Raw genomic sequence first — 18,241 nt, 5'->3', positions numbered from 1 at the left:
GTACAGATCTTTTACCTTGTTGGTTACATTTATTCCTCGGTGTCTTACGGTTTTTGGTGTTTTTGTAAATGAGATTAATTCCTTGGTTTCTCTTTCTGCTGATTTGTTATTGGTGTATAGAAATGCAACAGGTTTCCATACATTGATTTTATATCATGTGACTGTGCTGAATTTGTTTAACAGTTTTAGCAGTTTTTTGGTGGAGTCTTTTCCTTCCAGGTTTTCTACATAGAGTATCATGTTATCTGGGAATAGTGAAAGTTTAACTTCTCCCTTGCTGGTTTGGATGCTTTTTATTTCTTTTTGTTGTCTGATTGCTGAGGCTAGGAATTTTAGTACTATGTTAAATAACATTGATGAGAGTGGACATGCCTGTCTTGTTCTTCCCCATAGAAGGAAAACCTGTCTGTTTTTCCCCATTGAGGATGGTAGTAGCTGTTGGTCTTTCATATATGGCCTTTTTGATGTTTAGATGTTCCCTATATCCCTACTTTGTTGAGGTTTTTATCAAGAATGGATGGTTGGTGCTAGATGGGTGATGGTTATTAAGGAGAGCACTTATTATGAGCACTGGGTATTGTGTGTAAGTGATGAATCATTGAATTCTGTGTCTGAAACCAATATTGCACTGTGTATGTTAACTAGAATTTAAATAATATTTGAAAAAAAATACAAGAATGGATGCTGTATTTTGTCAGATGCTTTTTCTGCTGCATCTAATGAGAGGGCCATATGGTTCTTATCCTTTCTTTTATTAATGTGGTATATCTTGTTGGTTTTAAATTATTGAACCACCCCTACAGCCCAGGACAAATCCCACATGATCACAGTGAATAATTTTTTTTTAATTTTTTTTTTCAACGTTTTTTATTTATTTTTGGGACAGAGAGAGACAGAGCATCACAGTGAATAATTTTTTAATGTATTTTGGATTCAATTTGTGTAGTATCTTGTTGGGAATTTTTGCATTCCTGTTCATCAAGGATATTGGCCTGTAATTCTCCTTTTTAGTGGGATCTTTGGTTTGAGAATCAAGGTAATGCTGGTGTCATAGAATGAGTTTAGAAGTTTTCCTTCTATTTCTACTTTTTGGAACAGTTTAAGAGGAATAGACAAACTCTTCTTTAAATGATTGGTAGAATTCCCCTGGGAAGACATATGGTCCTGGACTTTTGTTTGTTGAGAGATTTTTGATTGCTGATACAATTTGTTTGCTGGTTATGGGTCTGTTCAAATTTTCTATTTCTTCCTGGTTCAGTTTTGGTAGTTTGTATGCTTCTAAGAATTTATCTCTTTGTTCCAGATTGCCCAATTTGTTGGCACATAATTTTTCATAGTATTCTCTTATAATTATTTTATTTCTGTGGTGTTGGTTGTGATCTCTCATCTTTCATTCATGATTTTATTTATTTATACTCTTTCTCTTTTTTTTTTTTGAAAAGTCTGACTGCCCGTTTATCAATTTTACTGATTCTTGCGAAGAATCAGCTCTTAGTTTTGTTATATATGTTTTCTTTTTAGATTCTATATCATTTATTTCTGCTCCAATCTTTATTATTTTCTTTTTTCAGCTGGCTGTAGGCTTCATTTGTTCTTTTTCTAGCTCCTTCAGGCTTACGATTAGGTTGTGTATTTGAGACTTTGCTTGCTTCTTGAGGTAAGCCTGCATTGCTATATACTTCCACCTTGTGACCACCTTTGTTCCATCCCAAAGATTCTGAACTGTTGCATTTTCATTTTCATCTTAATCCACTGAAAAAAAATTTTTTTTAAATTTCCTGGTTAACCCATTCATTATTTTGTAGGGTGTTCTTTAACTTCCATGTATTTGTGGTCTTCCCAAATTTTTTCTTGTGGTTGACTTCAAGTTTCATAGCATTGTGGTCAGAAAATATCCATGGTATGATCTCTGTCTTCTTGTACTTGTCACCTGATTTGTGATCCAGTATGTGATCTATTCTGGTGAATGTTCCATGTTCACTCAAAAAGAATGTGTATTCTGCTTTAGGATGCAGTGTTTTGAGTATCTCTCTGAAGTCCATCTGGTCAAGTGTGTCATTCAAAACCATTGTTTTCTTGTTCATTTTCTGCATAGATGATCTGTCCCTTGTTGTAAGTGGTGTGTTAAAATCCCCTACTATTATATTATTGTATTGGTATCAATGAGTTTATCTTTGTCATTAATTTATATATATATATATATATATATACGTATTATATATATACATATATATGTATAATACGTATATATATGTAATATACATACATATGTATATATATATATATACGTGTATATATATATATACATATATATATGTATGTATATATTTGGGAGCATACGTATTTACAGTTGTTAGATCGTCTTGTTGAATAGACCTCTTTATGATGCCCTTCTTCTTCTCTTGAGTCTTTGTTTTAAAGTCTAATTTCTCTAATATAAGTATGGCTACTCCAGCATTCTTTTGATGTCCATTAGTATGATAGATGTTTCTCCACCCCCTCACTTTCAGTCTGTATCTGTCTAAAATGAGTCTCTTTTAGCTAACATATAGATGAGTATTTTTTTCATCCATTCTGATATCCTGTGTATTCTGATTAGAGCATTTAGTCCATTTACATTCAGAGTGATTATTGATAGATATGAATTTAGTGTCATTGTATTACCTGTAAAGTCATTTTTTTCTGGAGATTTTCTCTGTTAATTTCTAGTCTTTGTTGCTTTTGGTCTTTCTTACTCAAAGAGTCCCCTTTAATATTTCTTGCAAGGCTGGTTTAGTGGTCACAAACTTCTTTAGGTTTTATTTGGGCAACTCTTTATCTCTACTTCTATTCTGAATTACAGCCTTGCTGGATAAAGTATTCTTGGCTGCATATTTTTCCCATTCAGCATGTTGAATATATCATGCTACTCCCTTCTGGCCTGCCAGGTTTCTGTGGATAGATCTGTTGCTAATCTGTTTTGTCTTCCCTTGTAGGTTAGTGATTTCTCTTGGTGCTTTCAGGAGTCTTTCCTTATGTTTGTATTTTGCAAATTTTACTATGATATTTCTTAGTGTTGGCAGGCTCTTCTTGATTTTGATGGAAGTTCTCTGTGCTTTCTGGATTTGGATGTCTGTTTTTTTACCCAGATTAGATACATTTTCAGCTATAATTTGCTAAAATGAACCTTTTGCTCCCTTTCCCTCTCTTCTTCTTCTGGGACTCCTATGATACAAATGTTATTATACTTTATGGAGTTGCTGAGTTCCCTCAGTCTACATTTGTGATTTAACATTTTTCTTTCCTTCTTTTCAGCATCCTTATTTTGCATAATTTTATCTTCTATATCACTTATTCCTTCCTTTGATTCTTCTATCCTTGTGCTTATTACATTCTTTCTGTTTTACATCTCATTTATAGCATTTTTATTTCAGCCTGACTAGGTCTTTTATCTCTGTAGTAAGGGTCTCTCTGGTTCTTTCTTTGTTTTTCTCAAGCTCAGCTAGTATCCTTATAATTATTGTTTTAAATTCTGGTTCAAACATATTACTTATATCTGTTTTGATCAGCTTCCTGGCTGTGACCTCTTCTTGTTATTTATTTTGGGATGAATTCCTCTGTCTTTGCATTTTGTCTATGACTTTGTCTTTTGTGTGTTAGGAAAGCATGTGCCTTGTCTTATTTCCACTAGAGCTGAAGCTCTGCAGCACTTTGGTCAGTAGACCTGGAACATGCGGGGTGTTTGTGCTGGTCTTCTGGGGGAGAGGTCCACTGTTGTTCTGGCTCTCAATCACACTTGCCCTAGTAAAAAAGACACCTGCAGTACACAAGGGGTGGGGCTTAGTGTCATCATCTAAAACCTCCACTTACTGAAATCTGGCTATGATGATACCTGAGATAAAAACAACATCAGCCTGCTCTCTTCTCTGGAGGGGGAGGTTGTACCTTCCACTGTTCAGGAAGCCCTCAGAGAAGAGCAATCTCCTCTCTTGCATCCCAGGCTTTTGTCAGATGCTTGCCTTCAATGTGTCTCTCTCTGAGTCATTTGACTCCCTGGTAGTGCAGAGCTACTGTGTTTTACCTCAGGCACATGTGTGGGTTTCAAAACTCCAAATTTTAGGAATGTGGCATGGCTTGGACCCATGCTCATCCTCTGTGGGAGGGTTTCACCATGCTGTAGCTGGTGCTATTTTGTTCTACAACGGCAGTTGCACCAACGTGCAGGGGCTTGGGAGTCTGCTGAGGCGCAGCAAAAAGCTGGATTCCAGGTTAGCTGCCCTCAGTCGGTGTCTCAGCTCATTTGCTAATGAATGCAGCCACACAATGGTGCCCACCAACTCTTTTGTCCCCTGAGAGACAGTACCATCAAATGCACTCCAAGAAGGGGAACTGTCTTTACCAGCATGACCCAGGGGAGTCTCAGAACACACTGCTCACCCTTAGACTTCTGCCCTCCTTCTCCATAGGAGCACCACTACACTCACCAGGCTTGACTGGAGTGATGGTGTGAACTTCTAAAACTTTAGACTTTCAGTTCCATTGCTTGTAAAAGCTTAAAATAATCAGCTCCTCTCATTTCCCCAGTCAGTGGTTTTGGGAAAGTGTTTTCCTTGGGGAATCATCTGCATGCTTCTCTCCCTCCCTCCCTCTCTCCATGATCAGAGCTCTCTCCCCTCTGTAGCACCCATGATTCTTTTCTCCCCCAAATCACATCTCCTCACTTCCTGCATTCCATGATATGGCCTCTTTTCTCCTTCTAATTGTGTTGTTGATTCTATTCTCATATCGTTTTCCTCCGTTTTCAGAATGACTTGATAATTATCTTGCTGTGTTTGAGGGATGAGGCAAACATAAGATCCTCCTCCAACTCCACTATTTTAACTCCCCTTTTAGTTCATTTCTTGTAAATTATGAAAGTTTGTTCTAAGTTCTCTACCCCATTCTGTTCACACAGATTATATCTCTATGAATCATAACAATACAGTATTATATTTATTGCTTTATATAATTAATTGCCTTTTAAAGAACATAAGAGAAATGGGAAATAATACATTTGTACTCTTTCATATTAAACCATGTTGATCATATCCATTTATCTTCATTTTTTCCTGTGGGTTTGAATTAACACCTGATGGACTTACTTTAGTATTTCTTATAAGGCACTTTGCTAGCAATGAGTTCTCTCAGCTCTTTGTTCATCTGGGATTATTTTTTTTTCATGTTAATATTTGGAACATAATTTTTTCTGACTATAGAGTTCTTGCTTTACAGTGTATTTTCTTTCCTATATTGGAATGTGATTTTTCACTCCCTTCTTTTTTCTTAGTTTTTTTTTTTAAATTTCAGTTAGTTTCATATGTAGAATTTAGTAAGTCAGCCCTTCTATACAAACACCTGGTGATCATTATAAGTGTACTCGTTAAATCCCATCAACTATTTCATCCATCCCCCATCCCCCCATCCCATCTCCCCTCTGGTAACCATCCATTTGTTTGCTATAGTTAAGAGTTACTTTCTTAGTTTTCCTCTTTCTCTTTTTTTCCCTGTAATAATTTGTTTTGTTTCTTTAATTCCACATATTAGTTAAATCATATGGTATTTGTCTTTCTCTTACTTATTTCACATAGCATAATATTCTCTACCTCCATCCATGTCATTTTAAAGGGTGAGAGTTTATTCATTTTATGACTAATATTCCATTGTGTGTATGTATGTATGTATATGTGTACTTGTGTATATATGGATATGTGTGTGTGTATATATATACACACACACATACACACTGGAATATTACTACAATATACATAATTATATGTGTGTGTGTCTATATATAGAGAAAGAGACACACTCACATACATACATACATACAACTTTCTTTTTATCCATTCATCTATTGATGGACATTTTTGCTGTTTTCATGATTTCGCTGTTATTGATCATACTGCCTTCTGAACTCTCATTATTTTACATAAAAATCAACTTTTAAACGTATTGAGTTTCCACTATATGCAAATTAGGTTTTTTTTTTTCCTCTGATTTCAAGAATTTCTCTTGTTTTTTAATTTTCACCAATTTGCTTATAATAAATCTAGGTGTTAGTGTGTTAGTATTTATCGTCTTTGGACTTGAATTGGTTGGATATATGTATTAATGCTGTTTATCAATTTGAGGATTTTCCAGGCATTGTTTCCTCAAATATTTTTCTATTCTTTTTCTTGCCTTCTGGGTCTTATGTCACTTTTATATTAGTATGCTTGATGTTGTTCTTTAGATCTCTGTGGCTCTGTTAATTTTTCAATATTTTTTCTTTTTTTTTTCAGGTTGGCTAATTTCTGTTGATAGGCTCATTTTATTTTTTCCTTAGACCACCATGGATCTACTGTTGTGGCCTACATTTTTCATTTCTTTCCTTTTCTTTTAATGTTTATTTTTCAGGGGGGGCTGGGGAGGGGCAGAGAGAGAGAGAGGGAGAAACAGAATCCAAAGCAGGCTCCAGGCTCTGAGCTCTTTAGGGCTCAGTGCTGAGATGAAACTCACAAACCACAAGGTTATGACCTGAGCTAATGTCAGATGCTTAACTGACTGAACCCCCCACGCATCCCCTTTCTCTTCCCTTTTTAATTAAAGCATAATTAACGACATTTTACTAGTTTGAGTTGTGCAATATAAAGAGTCAACAATTCTATACATTACTCAGTGCTCCTCAGGATAAGTCTGTGATAATCCCGTTTATTTCACCTCCCTCACCCTCTTTCTGGCAATGACTTTGTTCTCTGTATTTAAGAGTGTGTTTTTGTGTATGTCTCCCTTTATCTTTGTTTCTTCATTTTATTTCTTAAATAAAAGTGAAATCATGTGACACTTTGCCTACTCTGTGTGACTTATTTCACTTATGATTATATCCTCTAGGTCCACCCATCTTGTCTCAAATGCATGATCTCTTTTTATGGCTGTGTAATATTCCATTGTGTATGTATACTCACACACAGAACATTTTCCTTATCCATTTGTCTGTTGATGGACATTCAAGTTGCTTCTATGTCTTGACTGTTCTAAGTAATGCTGCAATAAATATAAGCTTGCATAGTTGTTTTTGAGTTAGTATTTTCATTTTTTCTGGGTAAATACCCAGGAGTGAATTTATTGTATCATATGGTATTTCAATTTTTAATTTTTTGAGTAGCCTTCATAGTCTTTTCCACAGTGGCTGCACCAATTTGCAGTCCCACAAACAGTGCATAAGGGTTCTTGTTTTCCTACATTGTGGTTTTGATTTTCAGTTCCCTTATGATGAGTGATGTTGAGCATCTTTTCATGTGTCTGTTGGTCATCTGTATGTCTTTGGAGAAATGTCTGTTCATGTCTTTTGCCCGTTTTTAATTGGATTATTGATTTTGTGTGTGTTGTAGAATTTCTTATTTATTTTGGATGGTAACCTTTTATCAGATACAGCATTTGCAAATATCTTCTTCCTTTTCATAGGTTGCCTTTTAGTTTTGTTGATTATTCCCTTTGCTGTGCAGGTTTTTATTTTTACACTTTTTTAATTTAAAAAAAATTAAGCTTTTTATTTTGATGTAGTCTCAGTAGTTTATTTTTGTTTTTATTTCTCTTGTCTCAGGAAATGTATCTTGAAAAAGTTCCTACCGCCAGTGTTAGAGAAATTACTGCATGTGCTCTCTTCTAGGATTTTTATGGTTTCGGGTTTTACATTTAGGTCTTTAATCCATTTTGAGTTTATTTTGTGTTTGATTTTGGAAAGTAGTCCACTTTAAGGGTACCTGAGGGGCTCAGTCGATTAAGCATCTGACTTGTGATATTGGCTCAGGCCATGATCTCATGGTTTGTGTAATTGAGTCCTGCACCTGGCTCGGTGTGGAGAGCATGGATTCTGCTTGGGATTCTCTTTCTCCATCTCTCTCTGCCCTTCCCCTGCTTGTGCGCGCGCGCTCTCTCTCTCTCTCTCTCTCCCTCCCTCTCTCTCTCTCTCTCTCTCTCTCTCTCCCTCTCTCCCTCTCTCTCCCTCCCTCCCTCTCTCTCCCTCCCTCCCTCTCTCTCCCTCCCTCCCTCTCTCTCCCTCCCTCTCTCTCCCTCTCTCTCCCTCTCTCTCCCTCTCTCCCCCTCTCAAAATAAACATTAAAAAAAAAGAATGTAGTCCAGTTACATTCTTTTACATGTTGCTGTACAGTTTTCCCAGCACCATATTTTAAAAATTCTGTCTTTTCCCCATTATATATTTTTGCCTCCTTTGAATTGATTGATTGACCATGTGTTTATTTCTTGGCTATCTATTCTGTTCCATTTATCTATGTAGATTTTTTTTGTGCCAGTACCATTTTGTTTTGATATATAGCTTTGTAGCGTATCTTGAAATCTGGTATTGTGATACCTGCAACTTTGTTCTTTCTCAGGATGGTTTTGGCTATTTGGAGTTTTCTGTAATTGTATGCGAATGTTAATCATTCTTCATTCTACTTTTGTGAAAAATGCCATTTGTATTTTGATAGGTATCGCATTGAATCTGTAGATGGCTTTGGGTGCCATGGACATTTTAACAGTATTTTTCCAATCCATCCAGTATCTTTTTCTGTGTTTGCTTTGTCTTCAGTTTTTTCATCAGTGTTTTATAGTTTTCAGAGTACAGGTTTTGTACCTCTTTGGTTGTTTTTTCCTAGATATTTTATTCGTTTTGGTACAGTTTTATAAATGGATGGTTTTTTTTAAAGTATCTCTTTCTTTGTCCTTAGTGTATAGAAATGCTACCCATTTCTAGGCATTACTTTTGTATTGTGCCACTTTACTGAATCTGTTTATGCCTTGTAGTAGTTTTTTGGTGGAGTCTTCAGGATTTTCTGTGTATAGTATCATTTCATCTGAATACAGTGACAGTTTAAATTCTTTTCTGCTACAGTTGCCTGTTATTTCTTTTTCTTATCTGATTGTTCTAGCTCAGATTTCCAGTACTATGTTGAGTAAAAGTGGTGAGAATGGGCATCCTTATTTTGTTCCTAATCTTCTAGAGGAAGCTCTCAATTTTTTGCCATTGACTGTGATAGCTGGGGGGTTTTCATATGACCTTTATAATGTTGAAGTATGCCCTCTAACCCCAATTTGTTAGGTGTTGTATCATGAATGGATATTGAATCTTGTCACATGCTTTTTCTACATCTATTGAAATGAACATAGGGTTTCTATCCTTTTTTTTTTGCTGATGTGATACATGGTGATGGTTGATTTGCAAATATTGATCCATCTTTTCATCCTGGAATAAGTCACACCTAATCTTAGTGGATTATGTTTTTAATATATTGTTGTATGCAGTTTGCTATTATTTGTTGAAGATTTTTGCATCTATGTTTTTCAGGGATACTGGCCTGTAGCTTGCTTGCTTTCCTTCTTTATTTTTTTCTTTTTCTTTTTTCTTTCTTTTCTTTTTCTTTTCCTTTTTTTTCTTTTCTTTTTTCTTTTTTTCTTTTTTTTTTTTTTTTTTTGGTGTCTGGTTTTGCTATCAGCATAATATTGGCCTCATAGAATGTATTTAGAATCTTTCATTTGTCTTGTATTCTTTGGAATGGTTTGTGGAGAATAGGTATTAACTTTTCTTTAAGTGTCTGGTGGAATTCACCTGTGAGGCCGTTTCATCCTAGACTTATGGTTTTTGGTAGTTTTTTGATTGGCAGTGCACTTTTGTTACTTGTAAATGGTCTGTTAGGATTTTCTATTTCTTCATGGTTCAGTTTTGGAAGACTGTTATGTTTCTAGCAATTTATCCATATCCATATCTTTTAGGTTGTCCAGTTTGTTGGCATGTAACTTTTAATATTACATGCCATGTAGTTTGATACAATCTTTTGTCTTTCTTTTGTGTCAGTTGTTACTTCTCTCATTTCTGATTTTATTTATTTGAGTCCTTTCTCTTTTTCTTGATGAGTCTGGCTAAGGGTTTGTCAGTTTTGTTTATCTTTTCAAGAACTAGCCCTAGGTTTCATTGATTTTTTTTTTTTTTTTTTTTTTTTTTTTTGGAGGGGGTCTCTTTGTCATTTGTTTCTGCTTGGATCTTAATTACTTCCTTACTTCTAGTCCCTTTGGGTTTTGTTTTTTCTTCTTTTTCTAGTTCCTTTAGGTGTAAGGTTAGATTGTTTATTTAAGCTTTTTCTTGGTTCTTGAGGAATGCTTGTGTTGTTGTATTATTACCTCTTAGAATTGCTTTCACTGTATACCAAAGATTTGGGACCTTTGTGTTTTCATTTTCATTTATCTCCGTGTATTTTTTTATTTCTTATTTGATTGCTTTGTTGACCAATTGGTTGTTTAGTATCATGTTGTTTCATCTCCATTTGTGTTTTTTACACTTTTTTCATGTGATTTATTTTTTGTTTCATATAGTTATCAGAAAAGATACATGGTATAATTTCAGTCTTTTGTTTTGAAAGCATTTATAAAAGTATTTTTATTTGCTAATCATGGTGTTTACATGTAGTAGCAAAACACAAGCTATATATACAAAAGGCTTTCATGAAATGCATTTAGAAATGTGCATCTCCTTTTTCGTAAGGATACGGTTAGGGACAATACCTACCTACACTTGCACTTTGCATGAATGCCTTCCTCTCTCTGAGGAGGTGGCTGTTTTCAGTTACTGAAAGCTGTGCATCTGTCTCCTGCTTCCCATTCTCATTTCATTCTTCTTAAATTTATTGATGCTTGTTTTATGGCCTATAATGTGATTTTTTTGGAGAGTGTTTCATGTTCAGTTGCAAAGAATGCAATATTCTGTTGGTTTTGGATGGGGCGTTCTGTATATTTCTGTTATATCCATCTGGTCCATTGTGTCATTCAAAGCCATTGTTTCCTTAGTGATTTTCTATCTGGGTTATCTATACATTGGTATAAGTGGAGTGTCCTCTACTATTATTACCATAAATTTCTCTCTTTATGTCTGTTAATATTTGCTTAATATATTTAGGTGCCCCATTGTTGCTTGAGTACCTACAATTGTTATATGTTTTTTTTTTTTTTGGATTGATATCTTTGTCATTATGCAATGCCCTTATTGTCTTGTTACAGTCTTTGTTTTAAAGTCTGTTTTGTTTGACACAAGTATTGCTACCTTGACTTTTTTTCTTCCATTTACATAGTGGATGTTTTTCCATCCCTTCACTTTCATTCTATATGTGTCTTAGGTCCGAGGTGAATCTTTTGTTGGCAGCATGTAGATGAGTATTGATTTTTATTCATTCCGTTGCAGTATGTCTTTTGCTTGGAGCATTTAGACTATTTACATTTAAAGTAATTATTGATAGGTATGAACTTACTTACTGGCATTTAAAAATTTTGTTTTCTGGTGGTTTTTGTAGTTCTTTGTTCCTTTCTTCTTCCTCTCCTTTGTGAATGATGCATATCTGTTGTGTTATGTTTGTCTTTCTGTCTCTTTATTTTCTTTGTGTATCATAGGTTTTGGGTTTCTTGTTACCATGAGGTTCTTATATAACATCCTAAGTAAATCGTCTATGTTAATATGATTGTCATTTAAGTTCGAACATGGAAAATTATGTCAAGATTATCATTCATATTTGAAGGAGAGAGTTTCCAAGACAAACAAAAGATACAGGAGTTTATCACCACGAAACCAGCCTTACAAGAAACTTTAAATGGACTTCTTTAACTGGAAAAGTAATGGCCATAATTAGAGAACATTATGAATAAAAAGGTGTAAATATTACAACATATATATAAAATGTGGAGAAGGGAGTAAAAAGAGAACGTGTGTTTGTTTTTCTTTCAGAATGTGTTTGAATATCTTATCTGTTTTAAATAGTGCTGAAATAAGCATAGGTATTCATATATCTTTTCAAATTAGCGCTTTTGTTTCTTTGGGTAAATAACCAACAGTGGAATTCCTGGATCATATGTTAACTCATTTTAATTTTTTGAGGAATTTCCATACTGTTCTTTATAGTGGCTACACCAGTTTGCATTCCCAACAAGGGCGCACAAGTGTTACCTTTTCTCCACATCTTCACCAGTACTTGTTATTTCCTGCTGTTTGGATATTAGCCATTCTTACTGGTGTGAGATGGTATCTCTTTGTGGTTCTGATTTGCATTTTCCTGTAATTAGTGATATTGAGTATTTTTTCACATACGTATGGTCATTTGTATGTCTTTTAGAATAATATCTGTTCAGGTCCTCTGCCCATTTTTTAATTGTCAATTATTTGGTTTTTTTGTGTTGAGTTATATAAGTTCCAAATGTAGAATTCTTGGCTGCAGAGCAAATAAATCTATAGGTTACTCTTTTTCATTTTACCTGTTTTATAGACATTTTGGCTGCTCTCTGCCAGGAAAATTTGTTATATTCATTATTTAAATTAACATCACTTAGAATTAAAGAACCCTTTATATTAACTGTCTTAAATCAGTCAAGTGCTAAGTGGTTTGGGAAAACAATGGCAGCAGATTTGGCTCATTTATGTATGTAGAATAAAGTGTATCTTCCTCCAAAGCGTTAACCTCACATTAGATAATAAAATATTTCTGTTATTATCAATTCATATTTGAAATAAAAACCTGCTTGAGTCATGCTGAATTGTGGGACATAACGGAAACAAATTAGAAGACGTTTTTGTTGTTTGCTTATAAAGACATTTAGTGACTAAGATTAAAAAAAGAAAAATGAGAGTATCTCCAGTATTGACCTACTTTTATGTGCCATATTAATGTTAGTAAAGTGATTCACCTTGATCCTAACTAAGTATGTACAGTAGTCTAAGACTAAGTTCCTGTAGTCTAGTAGAGCATCTTTAGAAAGGGAAAGACCTTTCAGATTATTGATCATTACCCACCAAGATTCAAGATCAGAAAGTAAATTTATAATTCACGTGATGAGGGTCTGATAATTAGTCACTGTTTACTGACCCCAACATTGATAATAGGAATTTTTGAGTGTGTGTGTGTAATATATATGTAATTTTCCATGTTACCTAAACCTGTTTTTTATCTTCTGTTTCTAATATGTGTGAAATCATCATGCAATACAATGTAAGGAAATCCACACTGATAATTTTTAAAATTTCTCTCAGTTGTAACTTAATATTGTCTAATGAAGTCCAGTGCCCCTTCCCCATTGTTGACACATGTAGCACACAGTCTTACCGAATTTTCTTTATGTATTTACTTTTCCCCATAGCCCAGTTATATTATGCTCTTTCAGATTATTTAAGCTTTGCGCAGTGGCAGTATCGTAGCCAATGAGGTTTATCCGAGGCGCGATTATTGCTAATTGAAAACTTTTCCCAGATTATTTAATATGAGTCACATCATTGTATATTTGTAATTTTCTTGAAAATTATTTTATTGATATCTTTTTCTCTGTCAAAAACAGTGTTTTTACAAATTCACACAAAATGGCATTACCAATTTTTTTTGTTTTTAGTTTTCTTGCTATTTTTAGATACTTTGAAAACTTGTGAATTCTTCCATCAATAGTTTATCTAAAATAAAACATGTTACAGCATTAGAACTTTACAGTTCAAGTAAAATACTAGTCTTGAAGGTCTCAGAATAATGAATGATTCTGGAATGTCATTTGTGGATGTCTGAGCATATTTTAGGGATACCCTAGAACATTATATTCCCAGTGTTATAAATGATAAGGTGTTTTTATTTTGTGTGCATGTGCATGTAAAAGGAATATTTTTGCAGCTAACGATTTGTTGTTTTGATAATTTTTTCAGAATGATTAATTGTAGGAATTTTTGTCCGTACATGTTAAGATCTCATCTTCTAGGTAGAGTGTACTTTTTAAAAAGACAATCTGCATACTAAATAAATGGGCATAAACTATTGTTTTAAAGGTTCTGTTTAAGACTTAGAATATGATATACCAAATTTCAATTATTGGTCTCATTCCAAAGAAGAAGCAGAGACACATATGAGATAGTACTAATGTCATTTGGGATTTTCATTCTTAATTTAACATTTAAATGTGGTGCTCTTCATCCAACATAACTACCATTTAACATTTCTTGGGTATCATAAAATTTGAGAAACTATATATAGCTCACTACCAGTTTTAAAATATGTGACCTGAAATCATTCCAGAATATTTTAAGACAAATTTGGCAAAGTATTTATTTTGTAAATAGCATAGCACTTTGTGTAGGTTTTAAAATAATTTTAGAATTAGTTACAGATGATTTAAAGTTTGTCATTCTTTCTTGGGGGCAAATATTTTAAGTCTTAAGACAGGCACAGTACCACAGTGCTGACCACACATTATTATGCAGTTTTCATTGTTTCCAGTCAAGTTATTGTGGTCTCCTGTGTAGCTAGATTTATTCTATTATCCAAGACTCAATTTCAAAGATTCTAGTTTTAATCTTATGAGCTATATTTGGTCAAGGTATTTTGAGTGTTCAAACTTGTAAGAATCTGAATATACTTAAGATCACCATTTATAGTTTAAATGCTTATTTATATTACATATAAATAAATATCCCATATATATGGAATTTAAATATAAATGATTCAGTTAGTAATTAAGCATTGGAAAATAACCTGAATCTAAAAATATAGTGTGACCCTGGCTCTGTGTGGGCATATCCAGTACAACGGAGAAAAAACAAGAAGGAAATAAAACTATGTTAATAGTTATTTGGAGCAGCAGGGTTTTGACTAGTTTCAATTTTTCTTTTTTATTTATTTTCTAATTTATCTTTATTGAGGCATTAGTATGTTTCATTTTGACTGGTTTTAACTTTCCTTCTTTATATTTTCTAGTTTATGACTGATTTTGATTTTTCTTCTTTATTCTATTTCCTAATTTATCTTCAGTGGGGTACTAGTAACTCTCTAATTAGAAATTAAGTATTTTCAATTTATTAAAAATAATTTGGCTACTTAAAAAGATGTCTACAATATCTACACATACAAGTGCTAGTAGAACTGCAAAGTCAACACTATGTCATAGTAATCTAATTTGCATCAGTTGACATCTAAAGAATAAGTGTTAATAAATATTCCAATACTAAGTATACGGTTAAAAGTCATTTCACAAAGTACTTTATAGCTGCATTAAAAAATGGCTTTATCTCATAATTTATATCAATCTCTGCTACATTAATAAAAAATGTAAAAGAAGAAAAGGAATTTTGCTTTTACTCCTGAAATTTATGAGTGCTTATTTTTTCTCAAGTATATTTTACTTAAAAATAACATATTATACATAATAATGAAGATACCAAATGCATCCTGGGTCTTACCCCCAGATATTCTGATTAAGTAAGTCCAAATTAAAAATCAGGAATCTGTGGCTTATATAAGGACGCACCTGATTCTGGTACAGGTAGTCCAAGAGACCATAATAGATTATTCTTTTCCTCTCTTATTCCTCAGCTAGATCTGTGGTCACCTTCACTCCATGCAAAAATCATTGTCTTTTCCCGATAGAACACATTTTCTGTGGTCTCCAAGGTAAAATGAATACATCCCCAGCAATTGCACGATGCAATCCACTAGGATGAAAGAAGAGGAAGTCAGACTTCTATTTATATCTGTATCTCATTTCCTTAAGTTCTATTTCTACGTGTTTTATAATATGTATAATTACTGATATAGTAGTGTGTTGCTATTTCTGCATGTTGTATAATGTATATAATTATTGTTACAGTAGTGTTATAATAAATGCAAATGTTAACATTTATCAAAGGTTACTTTTAAATAGCAGTTAAATTATTTACCACATTTGTCTCTGGGATAGTATATTTGCTTTTTTGATGCTATAGTAAATGTTTCACATTTCAAAAATAGACAATAGACCCTTTACTATCAAGCAGCAACTATATTTTATATGTGTGCTTCTCTACTGCCTTTTGTTCTTATTATCAGGTAATGCTTTTCCTTGGACTATCAGCTTGCATCATTTCAGCATGTATACCCTTTTTGGAAAACAAGTGACACTTTGCCTAGTGGAACCTATGGGTTGTACCTCTACTCTAGCTGTTACATCTCAAAAACTACTTCCTACAGGACCTGATACAAGGCATTCATTTGTTGTCTGTCTCCATGTTGACCTAGAGTCACTTCAGATAAAATGCTCAAATCCTCAGGTTAGTATATTTGATTTATGAAAGGAAATTTAAAATAATGTGATTTAAGAACAATTGTTATCAATTTTGAGAAGGATTTCTCTTCTGTTTCGTGTCCTAAGTTATTTTTAACAGAGTCATCAAGATCAGAATGGTTAGATTAAGTATTGCTTTGAAGCTCTCTCAAGTCTTGTAATTTAAACTCTTCTGAAAATGTAATGGTGGCAGCATAAATGCATCTTTTGGCTGAAAGAATGAAATCAGTTGCAGATGTGAAGTGTTTAAAGCTGAAGAACTACTTTATTATCAGACTGGAAGAGACTGTTAAAGTGATCAAATATAATTTTCAGCCAGATTCTCACCCAGGACTTCTTTTGCTCAACATGTAATATTTTTTTAAAAGCATTGTTTAGTACTTAAGAAATATATTTTGCTAATCCTGTAACATTTTAGTTGCTGTAGGCCAAACATACTGAAATCTGTCGTGTTACAATTTCATGTGAATTCCAACCCCCGATGTCTACAAATTACTAATTGCATACAGATAATCTGTTTCTTTCACCTCAAGCAGACTGTGATATACTTTCTACATAGATATTCAGTGTTGAATACTATTTGAAATTATATTTTGAAATAACTCTTTTTAGATAGGTGTTGATTCTGACAGGTCAATGTTGATCTAAGTTTCTCTCAGCATTAGTGATTACAAACCACTAATTAAGCCAATTTTAGAGTGTGTTTTTTTAGAGCGGGTCCAAATATTATTTCATATTTTATAGAGCCTCCTTACTGATACCATCCTCCTTCCTTCTCCTCTTCTCCCTGCATGGTTAGTGGAAGATGAATTAAGGGACCTAATGGTTGCCAGATTTCTAAATATCATGTGAAGTGGCACAATGTAAATTCTGACTAGACTGTGAAAGTTTTTCAACATATATTATAATCTCCTAAAATAAGTACTAAAAATAAAATGCAAAACTACCAAGAGACAGCCCCCAAAGCCAATAGACATATTAAAACGAAATACCAAAAAAAAAAAAATTCAAATCTAAACAAGTCAAGAAGTGGTAACATGAGTTTAAAAACAGAGGGTAGAAACAGAAAACAGTAAAATGGTAGGGCTAAGATATTCTTACCAATGATTATATTAAATGTTAATGATGTTAACTAGGAGTATTTAGACCATGAGTTAGCAAACTAAAGCCTGCAGGCCAAAAACCCATTTTTTACATTTTGTCTGAGGTTGCTGTTCTGCAGAAGTAAGTAGGAGCACCAGAAAACAGCATGGCTCACAAAGCCTAGAATATTTACTATCTGCTCCTTTAACAAAAAAATGTTTACTGTTCCTTTAATGTTTACTCCTATTAAAAGGCAAAGATTGACAGAGTGGGGAAAACAGCAAGATTCCATTATATATTGCTTAAAACCAAAGCACTTGAAATATAAAAAAAATGGATACAAAATAAATAAATGCATAGGAAAAATATACCATACAAACAGCAGAGGACGGCTGGATTTGCTTATTTTAATATCAAATAAACATAACAAAAGGTATTACCAGAGATAAATAAGGATATGAAACTAAAATGGACAGAATTAAAGGGAAAAAATGGATGATTCTATTCAGTACTCTGTAGTAGGAACTTTTTTGCCACCTCCCTCAGCAATTATAAAACAACTAGATGAAAAATAATAATATGGAGACATAGAAGATGAAAAAAATTGACCACAGACATAGTAGGAAAGTTTTATAACATCTTTCTCAGTGATTGATAAAACAAACAGATAAAAATAAAAAAATAATTGGAGGTAAAGTATGAAATACCCTACCAACTTGCCTTATCTAATTGACATTTATAGAACACCATATTGAACAACCATGGAATGAACATTTTTTTTCAGGTGACATTCTCTCATTTTGTTTAAGAGATCAAAGTAAAGTACTGTATATTATCACAGTCAAAATATATTAGAAATCAGTAATATATCTAGAAAACTGTACAATAAACATGCTTCTAAATAATCTGTGAATCAAAGACAAAAATCACTTGGAAATAACATATTTTGGTTGAGTGACAATAAAAAAGGTGGATATAGTAAAGTACTCTTCAAGGGAAAACATAATTTTATTTTATTTTATTTTTTTTATTTTTTATTTTTTTTATTTTTTATTTT

At 33.3% G+C, this 18,241-nt stretch overlaps 1 protein-coding gene and 1 pseudogene across 11 annotated transcripts in view; both read left to right on the top strand.

Annotated features, from left to right (window-relative positions):
* VPS13B (vacuolar protein sorting 13 homolog B) overlaps positions 1–18,241 on the top strand; it is an 805,502-nt gene that overhangs the window by 407,119 nt on the left and 380,142 nt on the right. For 10 of the 11 annotated variants that reach the window (XM_049633567.1, XM_049633568.1, XM_049633569.1 and 7 more), the window contains exon 24: positions 15,867–16,087. The exons of the other annotated variant lie outside the window; for it this stretch is intronic. In XM_049633567.1, the coding sequence (XP_049489524.1) occupies positions 15,867–16,087 (221 nt within the window). The remainder of the gene's footprint in view (positions 1–15,866; positions 16,088–18,241) is intronic. 11 annotated transcript variants of the gene reach the window in all.
* Positions 13,200–13,325, top strand: LOC125924996 (uncharacterized; annotated as a pseudogene).

This window comes from Panthera uncia, chromosome F2, assembly GCF_023721935.1.
Source record: "Panthera uncia isolate 11264 chromosome F2, Puncia_PCG_1.0, whole genome shotgun sequence".
NCBI classification, from domain to species: domain Eukaryota; kingdom Metazoa; phylum Chordata; class Mammalia; order Carnivora; family Felidae; genus Panthera; species Panthera uncia.
The sequence above is the reverse complement of the archived record's forward strand: the minus strand, read 5'-3'. Positions and strand labels throughout refer to the sequence as shown.